Source organism: Nothoprocta perdicaria, unplaced genomic scaffold (genome assembly GCF_003342845.1).
Source record: "Nothoprocta perdicaria isolate Ctin4 unplaced genomic scaffold, notPer1 scaffold_14, whole genome shotgun sequence".
Lineage (NCBI taxonomy): Eukaryota > Metazoa > Chordata > Aves > Tinamiformes > Tinamidae > Nothoprocta > Nothoprocta perdicaria.
The window spans coordinates 3973064-3989427 of record NW_020454538.1 but is presented as its reverse complement, the minus strand read 5'-3'; the positions used below and the strand labels follow the sequence as shown (position 1 = coordinate 3989427).

Genomic DNA, 16364 nt, shown 5'->3' with positions numbered 1-16364 from the left:
TTCAACCCCCTGCTCCAGCAGGGACACCCAGAGCACGGGGCGCAGGGTGGGAGTCAGGTGGGTTTGGAAGATCTCCAGAGAAGGAGACTCCACAGCCTCCCTGTGCAGCCTGTTCCAGGGCTATTCCAGCCTGTTCCAGGGTTCATCTCAGAAGTACTCAGCAACAGGGATGCTCATTTAAAATATCAGACCTCTAGCTGAATCAGAAATTTAAGTGCTACATCTGTTTTAACTTATGCTCCCAAAAACTCTTAAGAAGCTGCAGAGGTTGAGTGTCTGATATCGTGCCCGTGTGTCTCCTTCTCACAGAAGAGATGAGACAAGGTAAGAAATTGTGTCCCTATATACGGCCCTAACATTACATCCCTTACTTGGCAGAATCCCCATACGTTGGAAACCCTACTTCATTGATTCCATAATCAAAATAGTATTCTTTGTTCAGGCTGTTGAAGTTGTGACCGTTTAACTGTAACAAGATTTAAAGTGATATAAACTTTACATGAAATTTTAAAAGACAAAAAAAATCTATGGTATGGATTCAATCTCAAACTAGACAACCCCTACTCCTCTTTTAGGAATTAGAGCAAAACCATTAGAAGTCTTGTAAACATTATTAGAGATAAAATTATAACAGTACTTTCAAATTGAGAAAAATTGTTTAAAAGGTCATTAAAATAAATTTCTCCTCTTTATGAAAATTCATGACTAGTGTAATTCCAACATAATCATTAAGTTTTTTGTTTTAGGAAACCTGGCCCCAAAATATTTGGGAACAAAGCAAGCACCCTCGATGCATATCATTAATACCACAGTTCGCTTGGTGCTGATAGTACTTAAAACCCGATTTGATTTTGCACACAACTACAAACTGAGTAGCAACCTTAATAATGAAAGAATTATTAGATATGCACAGACTAGTGCAAGATGCTTTGCCCTAGAACAGAGCGTGATGACTACCTGATCCAAGAGACTGACCAGGAGGTTTTCTGAGCTACATTCAAGAGTGACTGTAGCACCACATTTGGTGCTACATAAAAGTTTTGGTTTTAGATTTCTTCTTCTTATGTATTTCATGTTTTTATGACAGCAATGTGAAAGAAAACTGCTAGTCAGAATTGGGGCGGGGGGGGGAGGTTCATGACTTTTCCCCGCTCCCTCCCATTAACCTCACACACTCCTTTTCCTTACATCCGTCACAATGTTAGTTGCATCCACCCATCCAGCTCTGGGCGAGCGAACGGGGCTCCCGTGGAAGGCAACGAACGTGCCCTGTGCCCAAGTGCTCCGTGTGTCGTGAGGCCGCAATCAGCACTTACATTTATGTATGGGATGGCTTAAAAAAAAGCCACATTTCTTGATCATCTTTACCTATCGTAAACCAAATTATTTGCATAAAAGTCCTCATTATTTACATATCAACAATACAAGTAAAAAATAAAAATAAAACCAAACCTCTCAGTTCAGCACCAGTTCTGGCTGAAGGAGCGATGCCTTCAAGTCAGAGTATTAGTATTCCCTGTCACAAGTGAACTCCAATGTTCTTTCAGAAGTTCCCCTTTCCTGCAGAGGTTGTATCCATACCATTTCTTCATTCCCATCCATCCGAGGAGATTGGTAATAGCAGCAGTTTAACAAAGGTGCGGGTATCACGGACAGCTTTCACAGCACTATCAGTTCAGATGTTTTTTAAAAGAAAGGGCCATAAAAATTCACCGCTCTGGATTGCAAAGTTCACCTCAAGTTCATTAAACAAAGTCTATATCCAACCCAAGTGGGAACAAGTGGTTGGAACAGACCCAGTCTGCGTGTGCAAACAACAGGTAGCCTGGAGTACTGTACAACAGCACTTCCAGCTCCAAGACGTGGGGAGCCCGGTTCTCCTCAGGGTCATTGAGGTTCACCAGGCACCTCATCTTGGCTTGGAGTAACCATAGGGACACTGCAGAATCAGGCTCTCGTGACTAGGCAAGACGTGAGTGCTGTAGTATTCAACCAAACTTCCCATGTTCAAAAACATGATCTCTGCATCCAGGTAAAACTTGCAATCCTGTTGGAGAACAAGAACGTGTGTAACCACTAGCAGTTATTTTCCCTAGTCATGGTGTTAAACAACCACTACCATCACCAACACCCATCATCACTAGACCTAAGGAGAGCCTTCAAACCAGTCACTGCTTCACAAGAGGTTCTCCCAGGCAAATGTGAATTTAAAGAGGATTCAGGTTTTTAATATTTCCACCTCTGGGATTCAAGTGGGTTTTGACTTTTAGTTCTGATTTACACCCCCACACACACACCCCATGTCCAGCACAGCCACTCACCTTTTCAAAGATTCTGTAGTTTCTCACTTTTTCTGCAGATTCATCCCATACAACCAAAACCTTGAAAAATAAAATTCAACATAGTCATTCTATGTTAATAAGCATTTGTAAATCAACACATTTTTAATGAATTAGTTACAATCAGTTGACCATCCTAGAAAATTTTTACTTAAGTTATAACAGTCATTGCCTCAGATTTCATTGCTTTAAGGAAAGAGCCCATCTAAATTCTGAAGTAGTTTACCACACATACGATACAGTGTCTCTCTAAAACAAGACTGTAGCTATAGTAGTTTCTGTGCAGGTTCAACTATTGCAAGTTACCTTTCCAGGCTTAGTAGATGAGTTCCTAATACAGTATAGTCCATTTTGTGGTTGTCCTCTTGGGCTGTGAGCTTTGAATGCCCTAAAAAACACAGCAGTTATATGTGTTAGCATTTTCAGAATCAGACGATAGAATGTATATGTTCCTAAAATTCTTAAAACTACCTTTATGTCTGTCATAATAATTCATAGTACACACACACACATATATATAGTGTATCCATAGTGAGAGAGAATTTGACTGTTCTAGCCTCTGCAATGCAGTACTCAACATGTGGCTTTTCTGCCCATTTAGCACCCTGGCAGGAGAAACTTTTCTAGATGGAGCAAAATCACATACTCTACATTTTCAACAGATACAGGAACACTGAACTCACTCCCCTAAAAAGCAGTTTTCATATTAAAGGGTTTTAAAAATGCTATTTTTTTTTTCTTAAACACAAATTATACCTCCCAGAAAATGATTTTTTTCTATACTACTGCTCAGCATTTTTTTTATAGGTTTTCTAAGCAACTGTTGTAAAGTTATATCTACCTTTCAACTTCAAAGGATTCGGAAGTATTAAAAAATACTGAATTAGGCAGCTCAACCTGTAAAAAAACACAAACAAAAAATCACTGTATATAAGAGAAATTCAAAATGCTGGCAACTTATTAAGCAAATATGCTACAGGAAGTTATTACCAGTGTTTACTTTTTGCTTATTTCTTCTATAAGAATACTATAATTTTTTCAAGGCATTCCTTAAACCTGAAAATAATCAGTAAAAAAATAAACCAGAAAATAAGCAGTATGTTTTCAGAAAGTTCCCTTTTCTGAAAAGAGGCACCTGCAAAGCTCCCCAAAGCATCCATAATTAAGAAAAACAATCGTCTTTGAGGCTGGATCATCTGCTTGATCTCACCTTTTCATAGTCCTCGTCCGAATCATCGGCAGGTTTGTTTGGCTTGGCAGGTAGTGCTGGTTTTTCAAACAAGAAGCTTCTGAAACTCTGCCCATCTGGTGGCGATCTCCTGGCAGAAACAGAACAAAAACTGAAGGACGTGTCCTCAGGAAACAAAATAAACACATACCAGGCACTGAAGGGATAATGAAAGCGGAAGTGAAGAGCAAAGGCCAGTTAGGGATTATCCTGGAATAACAACAATTTAGGTTGAAAGGAACCTCAGGAGGTGGAACCTCTTACTTAGTCCACCCTCATGTAAGCAGATCCCATTGGATTGGGCAGCTTTGAGCATCTCCACAGTGGAAGATTCCCCAGCTTCTCCAACACAGCTTGTGATATTTAACTACTCTTATGGTAAAAAGTTTTCCTTAGTTTTCAGCTGTAATTTCACTGATCGGGCCTTGTCTGTTGATTCTCATCCTATCACTGTGCACCTCTGAGAAGAATCTCACTTTATTTTCTTCATACCCTCCCAATGAGGAGCTCTAGACAGCAACAAGGTCTCCCATTAACCTTCCTTGGTTGGGGAAACCCGGTTCCCTCAGTCTCTCCTCCTGTGTCACGTGCAGTAGCCCATCACACGCTGATGGGACCTCCACCGCACTCACTTCAGTACGTAAATGTCTTTCCTGTACTGGTTTTAACAGGGTTCATTATTCATTCTTCAGAACTGCTAAGCAATCTGATGAGTAAGGTTATCTTCATCTGCCTTACCACTGTTGCTAGTCCTAAGTCCTTTACTAAAGGAGAACTTAATATAAAATAAAATACATATCTCCTGTCTCCATAGGAGGCTAAAATTCTTTTTGCAGTTGACCTAAGTTCTGTCAGGAAGGCTTCTTGCTCACTACAAAGGCTTATTAAGTCTTGGAGAGACACCCCAAAACACACCAACTACTGCTTTTTCTTCCTATTATTTCTTTTAGCCAAGTTTGTTGTGAAGTTTTCAAAAAACAAATACCATGCAAAGAGCAGGACACAGTAGAGAAGGATGCCATAGGGAAGAGAGAGGGTCACTGCTGCAGATGGGATAAATGGCAGGTCTGTGACACAAGCACATGGTGGAAACCCCCAACCTCGGCCGGTGGTCTCATACTTACTGTAACTGGGGACATAAAGACCTCTCCGGTCTCGGCTTGACTCCTGGCCCAGGGGGCTGGTGGCCGGGCACGGGGGGCTTGGGAAGCACCGGTGGGACGAAGAGCCCGGGTTTGCTGTGTTCTTTGGGCACTCTGATGTCCGCTGGCTTCTCAGCCAACTGGGGCAGCTTGGGTTTGCTGCTGGGCAGCGGAGGAGGAGTTCGTGGCAAAAGGTTTAAGTTCTTGAGCTTCTCGCATCCTTCTGGAGTGGGGAGGACTTGGGGGAGCGGCTCCGAGGGCGCCGAGCACAACTCCTTGTTACAGCCAGGCTTTTTGAAGAGAGGTAGAGGGGGTACAGGAGGCGGCTGCTCGCTTAATCTCCAGTTTGGCTGCGGGCTCTTCAGATTAGCCTCCGCACGGCAGTGGATCTGGTGTTCCCGGACGTGGGAAAGATCCTCTGCTTTGATATCGGGCAGGCTCCTCTTGGGCGGCGGCGGCGGCAGCGGCGCGGCGGGTTTGCCCAGGAACGAGTGCGTCCTGGCCTCGGCGAAGGCGGCTTTCCTCGCGTGCGGAACCGGCGGCGGCGGGTAGGCCGGCGGCAGGACCAGCATATCTGCACAGAGAGCCCGGCCCCAGAACAAAGGCATGAGGAGGAGAAATAAAATACACCCAGAAACAAGACTCTAAATTTTTATTTTCAATGTGATTTTGGATATTTCACCGGCAGTTGTTCTGACAGTACCTAAAATGATGGGGAAACACTCAACTTTCAGCACAATTCTTCATATTGTGTGCAGTAGAATCCCGCAACCTTTACTCAGGCATAGCTTGTGTTGACTTAGCAAAGAATCTGATCTTTGATAATAATAAAGAGACCACATTAAAAGCATTATCTCTCCTCCTGGCCAATGATTAGATACAGATTCCTTGAGGGCAGGAGATCTTCCACAACAAATGCCCTTCCAAGCACTTTTTGGGATTTTTTTACTTGGACTGCTAGACACTAAAACCTCTCAAAACTAGATACCTCTGCATTACTTAATTATTTTAACCTCTTGCAAAGCTTTAGACATGGCTAAGCCTAAAGAATGACTTGGCATTCCACAGGAAGATGACCACCCATTAGTGGTCATTTGCAAACAGAATACAATAAATTACATACCATCTTTCCCTAGGTCAGGAGTATCCGGTTGCAAGTAAGATTCCTCCTCTTCCTCTTGGTCATAATCTGCAGATAAAAATAAATATGTCAGACACTGATAAGTATTTCTGGAACCATGGAAGCATGCCAAGCATTTACTGCTTTTTAACAAACAAATATTCTTCAGTTAAAAAAAATAAACATCTAGGGCTAAGGTACTTTGCGGTGACACTTAGTAGTATTATAGCCCATCTGAGAAAATTCCCAGCTTAGTTGCAGAGATGCAATTACGCTGTCAGAAATAAGTAGGAAAAAGGAAAACCCTATTACAGAAGCATCTATGAATTTGCAGTACGGAATCCTAAGCAAGCTTAGGTGACTTGGAAAACAATTCCTTTGCCTAGCTCTGGCAACACAGCAGTGCATCACAACAAACACCTTTAATGGTTTTAATGTTGCCTTTAACTGTACGTCAGAATAAGCCTCTTCCAGAGGGTAATTCCTCATCGTTGACTACGTCAGGAGTGACAAGGACAGCGTATAGCATTTCCCCATTCAAATTCATCAGAAATCATAAAAAAAATCAGAAAGTTGTTCTCATTTTTCTAATTTAAACTCCTAGACCTCTTCAGACAATTCACACCGTCTCGGGTTGTGGTCAGGACTCCTGCGTGTAGGAGTGGGATAGTTTTGTGCCAAGTGCTACTGAGTCTGTTTTCTTCTTCTACTTTGCAACAATTGCACCGGATTTCCCAAGAAGCTTCACTCCCACCCGTTTTGTCCTAGTCAGGAAAGATAGCCAGGAATTTCCTTCCAGGAAATGAGAGCACTCGCTGCACGTCACCCCTACCCCAAGAAATCTGAAAGGGTGGGTGGAAAGCTGCCTAGTAAGGGGATTGTGCTGAACCCTGGGGCAACATTTCTCATCGAACTGAATTTCGCTGATGTGCTCCCTGAGTAGGGAGCGAGTTGTTGAAACGTGTCGTGCACAGCTGAAACGTGTTACCTGCCCCACGGGCTTTGGTAACATCCTCATACCTGACTAAAAATGCACACGCTCAGGCAGAACTGTTTCTTGGGAAGCAACTATAGCAAAGAAGAGACATCAAGGACTGAATCAAGGAGAAGCTGTGCTGGGAAGAGGATGCTGGGCCTCAGCGGAGCAGCTGCTCCATGCAGGAGCGCCTGGGCACGGCTGCCCGGTGCCCTTCTCCTGGCCCAGCTCCCACGGGAGACCTCGTACCCCACAAGGACAATAGATCCTCCAGGCAGCTTTTACTGAAATAAGGGCATTCCTCATAATTCCTCTTATTGAGGAGTCAAACAAAACCCACTTTGTAGTTTCATACTATGACCCACGGACATACTCAAATGTTTTACCTTTTCACTAAATCTATGCACTTTCCAACATGCAGCCTTACTTAAGTGTTTAAAATAACTCATGATGTCAAACATGGTCTAAACCACTTGAGTTACCATTTTTTCCCTCGTGATTTATGGTACAGAACATTTGTGTCCGTTCCTAAATTACGGCAACACTACATGCCTTTAGCAATATGAATTTACAGTTCTCAGTTGCAAACTGGATCATACATAATCAGTCATATTTAAGTGATGTGGAATCGGAGCAGGCAGGGAGAAGGGATTAAAAAAAAATAAATCTTCTTTTCAATGTCTACAATTGTCACCTTCGTTATCTGCCGAGTGGTGAGAATACTTGATATCAATGGGACGTTCTACTGAGCCATAGAAACTGTCTGCGTCAGAACCAGAATCACTGCAAAAGAAAAGACAGGTCCATTTTGCATCACTGCCACAAGGATCTTGGAACAGAAAGAATTTCTACTTGCACTCTGGAAAGCAACACTGGAACAGGAGGGGCATTCACTCCTGCTTCCCAATTAGCAGTTAGATAATTTGCTATCATTTTGAAGTTCGTGATTGTTTTAAACAACGCAGACATTTTATAGCCTCATTAAGATGATTTCTGCTATTGTATCTTTTAAAATATGTATTAGGAAGGCATTCCATTATTGGGGTGTATTGAATCTGTTATTAGTGGTACATTCCTCGTAGCTGCAAAGAGCCAAAATCAAAACTGTCAGAAGCAAACATGGACTAAGGGCTCATACCTGAATTCTGTTACTGTTTCTTTCTTCTCATGGTAGTGATCTATTTCCCTCCTCAGGGACAGCATCCAGTTCTTCAAATGAAGAAATAGTATTTAAATTGTTAGACAATTTAAATTGTTAGATAAGCATGCCCTGTATTTGTTCTCTGTAAAGCTAGGACAACTAGGAACCTACCCTCAAATTACATAGATCCCAACTTGACAGAACTATCAAGAGGATTTATTAGTCAAAAGATTTTTCACTATCTAAAATCTTATAATAATGCATTAAAATATTAAACTTAGAAAAATAGCTTTAAATTCATAAATTGGAAAAGTAGATAACTGTTCATGCATCTGAGATTTCCTACTTTATGAAAGATTGAACATGCAAATATTCATTGCTTGGCTAAAAATAAAACCAGGAGCATAAAACGCGATGACACCTGGTGTGTTACATTTAGCCATTCCCTAAATCACACCCTGGGCTCGCGCCAAGATAATATCTAGAACTTTAGGTGCGATTTTCAGAGAAGCCCAAAGAACCAGACGCACAAATTTCAGTGGCAGTTGAGCATCTAGTTCACTTAGATTTCAGGCAAGTCCAAGATTCACTTTCTTCTTCTTTTGCACTATGCTTTTTCGCGACACAGAAAGGTACCTTTCTTTCATCTTCAGAAGAAGCAGAAAAGAACCACGTCCGATGCTTCTTGCTGATGTGAACCAGCTTGAAAGGAAACACGTTGCTTGACGTCGTCTCTTCAGCTGCTCGCATAACCCTAGGAAACACAGCAGCCAATATAGAAAAAAACTTCCTTTATAAATGTAATTCTGACATGCAAGTCAAAGCTCATAGAAAGTGATACCAGCCAATTTTTCCCTACTAAAAATAAGTATGAAGCCCAAGAAAGCACCACCAAAACACGCACAGGTGCTTTTGTAGCCCTTCTAAGCATTCTATGATTCTATAATTCTGCCATTAGAGCAGGACAAAGCACTGGCTGAACCACCAGCCAGACTTATATACAGATGGGTTAACTTAAGCCTGTTCAATAAATAATTTTACTGAATTAGGTTAATTTGAAGACTTCATATTTCAGTAGGAATTATTTAGGCACATTGTATTTCCTATTTCAGAAGGCACAGTGGAGAAATCAAAACACACGTTTTCCAGAATGCCAAAGGAGAGCCAATAATAAAAGTTAACTTACTTTTTCCACTCTTTTTTTTCCCCTTATTAAATGCTATATTGCATAATTTTCTCATTTGAGAATCCTCTAAGGAAAACAAACAAACAAACATATCTAATGCAATTTGGGAAATCTATAAAGCGCAAGACAGCATTTATATGGAAAAAAATGGAAAAAATTACTGGGTCTTCCTTTCTAGCTTGCCTATTTCCTCATGTAATACAGTATTTCCATGAGTCACTAATATTTAGGGAACTTGGTTTGTAGACTTAGAAGATAGATCACTGGAACCATTTCCTTTTTGGTCAGGAACCCAAAATCAAGATGCACTTTGGGCAGGGGCGGGGAGCTAATCAAGCCCCAGCAGTTGCCACAGCACACACTGCAAAGGGGCTTTTCTAGTTAGACACCACATCTTTTTAGAAGCCCAATCCTAACTTTAAGCCGCCGGCTGCGGTTTGCTGCATCTGCGCAGTCTTACATGAAGCTGGAAAAGGAACTGCAAACTGCCTTACTAATTTAAGAATAACCAGGATGTCAGGGTAGGAAATACCCCAGCACGGCAGAGAGGGTAGCAGTGACTCAGCAGGCATCCCTGCTCATTCTGAGTCACTACTGAACTCGACACTCTCTCACCTTCCACCCACTCCTAACACATAAAGGCCATTGAAGACAAGGGCCAACATAATAGTCTGCTGAAGGATTACAGCCTGTCTCCAACAAGGTTATGCAACCAGCCAGGCTACCAAACAAGCCTCTTTCATTTCAAACTCTGTTTCAAAACTGGACATGTCTGTGCATGGCACTAAGCAGCACCTGCCCCCTCCAGGTAGGGTTTGCACAGCCCTCTATGACACAGACTTATTCAAGTAATGAGGCATTCCCCAGCATTTTACAAATCCTAAGGCATCTGTCATCCTAACCTGATGTAGGAGCCAGCATCACAGCCAAATTACAGCAAGGGCTGTTTGTAAAAATTCATTCTGAATTTTTATTTAGCTACAATGCTTTTTTTTACTACATACCTACAAAATGTGCTGTAGTCAGTTAAAAAGCTCTCATATTTTAGCAAACCTTTTCCTGAATCTGAGAAACTGTAGTACAAGACACACACACATACACACAATAAAATCCCATTGTTTGGGACCAATAATGTTATATTCTCTACATTCCACATTTAGCCCTCATCTAAAAAAAGTGATTCATTTATATATGAATTACACATACACACATCCCTATTTATAGCATGTAGTGAAGTGAGTCACAGATTTTGCACCCACATTTACTTCTTCCTCACTCTTGTAGTTAATTCATTTTTGACTCTGACTTGTATTACTGAATGGGTATCTCCATAAATATTTCTTTTTCTAATGGTCACTGAAATCACTAGAATCAAAGATCACTTGTTCGAAATGATCCACATTTATCTGTGTACAACGTCTGCATTAAGTCAGGAACAGCAGCAAACCCACTGCAATTTCAGTGGTTTTACTGGAGAAGTTACAAAAGATGAAGGGCAAACCTTGGCAAAGCACAGAGAACATCAGACATACAATTTAAAGACATATATCTCTTGAAATGGGAAGTGAGTGCTTAACACCAGCAATGGATGTAGTTTAATTTAACTTGGTTTGAAAAGAAAACCTCAGCCCCCTTACCAAGAAAAAGGGGCTTGGGCATTAAACAGACTCTGTGGCACTCACCTGTTATAACCATTTAAAGAAAATGCACCCTGTGGAGATGCAGATGTGCTGCTCTTAAAGTAGTAAATACATCCCTCGTGAATAATCACAAATCTCAAAGGCCCTGAAAAAGACAAAAAGCAAGCAAAAAAATAAATCCAATGCAAGCCCATTTGTCAATTCTTTAAGAACCCTACCCAAGCAGGGAGGATTCAGCTCCTGTGTCAGTGCTTATGGAGCATGCGTCCCGGCTAAAACACAGCTAAAACCACACACATTGATGCTCACCCCAAACCACTACACTATTTCCGTCCTTCCCTTCATCTCAGGTACATAAAGCTGGCTATAAAAGTGGTTTTTTTTTTGTTGTTGTTTTATTTTTAAACAGTTAAGTGCCAACACTCTTTCTTCCTTTGATAAAGGCAATAAGAAAAATAATCTTGTTCTTAGTTGTATTGTTTCATTGTAAACAGGTATAGCAAATGAATAGCATATAAACAAACCCAAAGCCTTAAACTCTTTCCTGTAAATGGATTCACATTCCAGAAGCAATTACTGTTATTAAATACAGCCTAATCTTGGCAATAAGAAAGTTTCCACTTCACAGAAAGCAGTCTCCACTTCACAGAGAGTAGTGGGAGACAGGGATTTTTTTCTTTATTTTGTAACGCAACAGATCCGTTCCAGCTGGGGAAGCAGCTAAGCACTAATATCTTTCAGAAAAAAAAATATTTTAAATTGATGCATCTCTGCTCCTAAAGATGTTAGTTCTGTAGGCCATGACAGGAGATTTAACTGAACACAAGAATGTGAACCACAACACTTGTATTTAAGACTTGAGAACAATTAAAGCAAATACTTCAACACAAGCATTTTGTACAAATATTCCAGTAGAACTTCAGTCCAGTACAGGCAAAGGAAGTGAAGGAAGGGCTTTATTAAAGAGCCTGCTAACACAAAATACGCTCATGGCCCAAAAGGCAAGCACTTGAAACAATGACATTGAATTTAATTAACACCTTTTTCAACTTACACTTCAAGATCTGCAGCTGGGTGCCTCCCTTCTTGTGCAGATACCCTGCTTTGGTCACTCCTCCAGGCATCGTCAGGAGATTTTGGGCTCCAATTGCCTTCATTGGGACGGGCCAGACCTGCTCCTCCGAGGCCATCGTTCTGCAGTTCAGAATAATTAAAAGACTGTTTGAAAATTATATTCTGCTTTAAGAAGCGAGTACAGAGAAACACAGTTCGTTTCCTTAAACATGTTTTCCAAGTAACTAACATGGTTCAGCAGGCAAGTATGTAGCACAGACGGATGTTCATAGATTCCAGGAAGTTTGTGATGTATAAAAAACATGGTGCAGAAAGTCCCAATTTATTTTTGTACAGCTCAAAAGTGATTGACAGTTATCAAAACAATGGGAGGATACTCCACAAAGGCAACTTAAATATTTATATTAAAAACATAGCCCTGATCTTAGCATTGTGAGGCTTATCAGGTGACTGATAAGAAAGAAAATCAGTTTCTTCAACAAAATTATACGTCACACAATTTTCTGTATAATAAGAGAATCAATATTTGGGTATTTGGGTGCAATACCCACCAATAGTTACTGCTCATATTTGATGTTTTACTGTAAGTGAAAGCACATAGTACATAACCCTATCCTGGATGTCACATGTGGTGCAGTACACAGTGCAATTCAAGTTAACCCCAGGCTGCTGCGGGTTGCCATTGAATATACAGAAATTATTAATGTCACTTCACTAAGTATCTTTGTAATTACCACTCTACTATTTTATACATTACCAAAAAAATGAAGTGTCTTATGTAGCAATTTTATCTGTCTGATACATCTCTAAGAGAACTAACTTTCTTCAGCTGGCAGTCAGAGTATTTACAACTACATAGCCCTACCATATAGCACAGAAAAAAATAATAAGGTATGAAATGAACAGAAAGTTTGACCCATTCCACTGTCCTCAGGCCTATGGGTAGAGACCCCTGCCAGGCACAGGCAGCCTAACAAAGTGGCTCTGCAAATAAAACCATTAAGGCAGTTTCTGCTGATTGATGGTTTGCAGCCTTGCAGAAAGGCCAGCGTGATGGAAATAGGGGCTCATGCCACCAAGTCGCGCTCTGCAGATCCCTTCAAATCAGGGATGCGGAACAAAGTCCCGGATGAAGATTTTCCTTTTAAGAATGGACACATCCACATTCCAACATTTGAAATTAATTTAGGACTAAGTGATTTCAGTCTGTTTCTAATTATTTACAGGAAAAATACAGTGAAAGTGGAACCTTTCTTATTTAGCTCAAAATATTGATATTAACCCCCGTATTAGTCTCAATGCCACCAGAGAGCTTCAAGCTCAGTACAGGTCTTCAAATCTCATGGCCCAAGAAGACTCGAGCACCTACTCCTTAAAAAGGTACTATAATTCCAGGGATATTTCAGTCAAATACATACCAGAAAAGGCAGAGTTAAATGTCCTGGAACAGTTATCCAAAATATCCAGCATGCTGAAATTTCTGCCAAGCCAATGAAAAGCACTGGGCAACAAGGGCATCCCTGATAACCCAACCAAACCTCCCCAAGTAAATACTGAAAACAAACATTTGATTGCACCACGGTGGCCTTCTCTGTGTGAACACAGTCGTTAGACCAGTCACTAAAATGGGGCACTTGCTTCTTCTCCCAGAAAAGCCAGAACATCCTGGGGGTGGGGAGGGACAGCGAAGGAGAGGAACAGCCAGGTAGGGAATCCAGTCCCGCAATATGAGGACTATGATATAGCTCAGGAGGAAGATCAGCCGAGTATCAGGTTCCTGTTCCTCTACTCACAATCGTTTCCCCCTTTGACTTCCTACTATAAAAGAGTCCTGAAAACAGAGATCGAACCTCAGAAATTCCCCCTCCTAGTTGGCTGAATAAGAGGACCTCAGCCAAGTGTGCATTACACAGACAGGAACAACTTCATACACCAGACTTTCCAATGGATTTACAGGTTGCCCTGCCCATTTTCTGGATCTCACTGTGCTTCATCCCACTCCCAGTACCTGCAGGGTCCTCAAGCACTTTCTCCCCATCAGTTTTTCACTTTTCTAGACAGTGCCACGCCAGCCTGCAGGAGCACTAGGTGCCCCTCTGCATCACGTTACAGGGGCAGAGCTAGCAAAACAGTCTCACTGTGGGATCCTTATTGCAGGGGCTGAAAAAAAGGAAGGTAAAAAAGATGCTCTTATAGATGTTTTCAGACTGAAGATCCACTCTATGGTTGCATTTGGCTCCTTGAAACAGTTCTTCCCACTCCTCATATTCCTTTTCCCATTCTTGAAATCCACCTCATGAAGAACAGACCAAAACTGTCAGGCACATTTGATAGCAGGGTCTAAAGTCCCTGCACAGCCTGTTGGCTCTCTAAGCATTAAGGGAAGGGTATTTCCAGGCTGTGGCCCTTACATATTAGTTTGACACCACTCTGAGTGGTCAGCAGGCAAATTCAGAGCAAGGGCCACCAAGGGCCACCAGGGCCAGGCGATGCTCCTCCACGGGTGCATGCCCTGCTGCAAGCTGGTCACCAAGAAAACAGATGTGTCTTTTCAGATGAAACCGTCACCAAGTCCCAAATCCACTTTAAGGGGCTGCGACACCAACCTCCTTCCACACTGAAATGGGACAACATCTGGGCAACCTCAGAGCTGACAGCGAAGAGCCTTTTATCACTCTGCTTCCCACAGGATCATGGTGACTGTCTGATGGAGACGACAGGCTCTGGAGCACAGTAGGAGAAACATCGGCACTTCCCAGGCTTTGCCTCACCACCCAGCAGTGTTTTGAAAGGCAGAACAGCAGTTAGGCTGCTCTCCAGCAGGGCCATGTGCTTGTGTGAGCGCTGCTGCGTTGACCTCCCGCACGCAAAGGGAGCTGCCATGCTGGAAACCGAAGCACTGGGCAATGCTCAGTCAGTACAAGGGGTCTCGCGAATCTGCCTATCATCTGACTACACCTTTCCCAACCACTACCAAGATAAACTGCCCTTCATTTCGGGTAAAAACATAAAATATCTGTATTATGAACCTCACAGCAGCAGCGAGGAAGGTGCACGTACACACTTCATCTGTGAAGTAACTTTCAACTAATCCTCTCAGTCAACACATCTAAAATAGATGGATTTGAGTACGAGGCATAACTTGACAGGCTTAAAAAAAAATAAAACTAAAAAGTTCTGCCACACAAAATCTGGAACACATTACGGAAGAACACTTACCCCTCTTGGCTTTATGAGCTATTGGCGTTCAACCAAATTAAAGCAACTTCAGGCTGATTCAGCTAAGGATTGCATCCTGAAGGAGCCAGGAGCCCTCTGTTCTTGTTGAACCCAAGCAGAACATGTGGAGCTGATCACATCTGCCCCATCTTGCAGATCAGGCATGAAAACATAACTCTCCGAGGTTACAATTGACAAATGCTGTGTTAAAAGTCCCTCACTTGTCACAATAATATTGATGTTCTACCTTGGAGCCCAGCTTGGTCATGCTGGAAACAAACAAAAAACAGGCTCCAAAACTGCCTTACAAAAATCAAATGTGATCTGAATTCATCACAAGCATCTTGATATAAATTATGCCCTAAGACTTTCTAAACTCCGCAATCTCTCTAAATTCTCCTCTGAAAATAACACCTAGCAAAGCAAGGCGTTTGCTTCTGAATGTACACATAATTTGTGAAAATAAATGGAGCATTTCACATAGAGCCCCAGGAAAGACTCCAGTTTGTCTCCACAAGCGACTCACCCAAGAACGCAGCAGCATTTTGTGCTCAGTAGAACTGCAAGAGTTTCCCCCGGGCACTCTCAGCAAGCCCGAGCGAAAACGACTTCTCTCAATCAATCTACACACCTACCAGCTGTTCCAAAAACTCTTGTCCAATTCTGCAGAAGTTTCTGGTCTGCTCTCCATTTATTAAATATCTTCTGGCATTTCTGGAATGCTGTGTCGTATCCCCCCCACTTTGGGGGGGTTACACATCCCATTCCCTCACTCTGCTAAGAGCCTGTTGCTTTCCCAGAAGGATGAAGAGCAAAGCACAAACACCGGGAAGCCCAGCAAAGCCTAGAGCAGGAAGGGCCCTGAGAACTAAGCCTGACGAGCTGCGCAGTTTAACTTGCTTTTCTCCTCAGGCCAGCTACTCCAGCCAATGCTCCTCTCACCGATGCCCCGTACGGCAGCTCCCGCAGCAAACGCCAAGGTGAGGACTACCCGCCACAGACACGAGGTCCCGCTCGCCGCCTCAGCCCGCTCGAGGCCGAGGGGACCCGCGCTCACCTGGAGCGACACATGCTGCTCCTGGCGGCGGCCGGCGCGCGCCTCCGCAGGGCCATCAGGAGCCGGGCAGGCCTCCCCGCCGCGCGCGGGGCATCTCCGCGCCGCTGCCGCTCTGCGCCAGGCCCGGGGCGGCCGCGCGCGCGACGGGGCCGGCGGGAAGCCCAGCCCCGTGGGCCGGGGCCGGGTTTCCTCCCCGCTTCCTGCTCCCCGCGCGGTGCGGCCGGCCGCGCGTTTCCCAACCT

The 16364-nt window shown here is 42.9% G+C and overlaps 1 protein-coding gene across 1 annotated transcript; it reads right to left on the bottom strand.

Annotated features, from left to right (window-relative positions):
• Positions 1 to 299: 299 nt before the first annotated feature.
• On the bottom strand, positions 300 to 16139 carry SH3BP2 (SH3 domain binding protein 2). The gene is made up of 13 exons (XM_026034232.1): positions 16123 to 16139; positions 11827 to 11990; positions 10815 to 10917; positions 8583 to 8700; positions 7944 to 8014; positions 7500 to 7588; positions 5833 to 5898; positions 4692 to 5283; positions 3550 to 3658; positions 3181 to 3236; positions 2646 to 2727; positions 2322 to 2381; positions 300 to 2047 (listed from the first exon to the last, which is right to left on the bottom strand). The coding sequence occupies exons 1-13, from the start codon at positions 16134 to 16136 to the stop codon at positions 1910 to 1912; spliced, it is 1662 nt and encodes a 553-aa protein (XP_025890017.1). The 5' UTR covers positions 16137 to 16139; the 3' UTR covers positions 300 to 1909.
• Between the last annotated feature and the right edge of the window lie 225 nt (positions 16140 to 16364).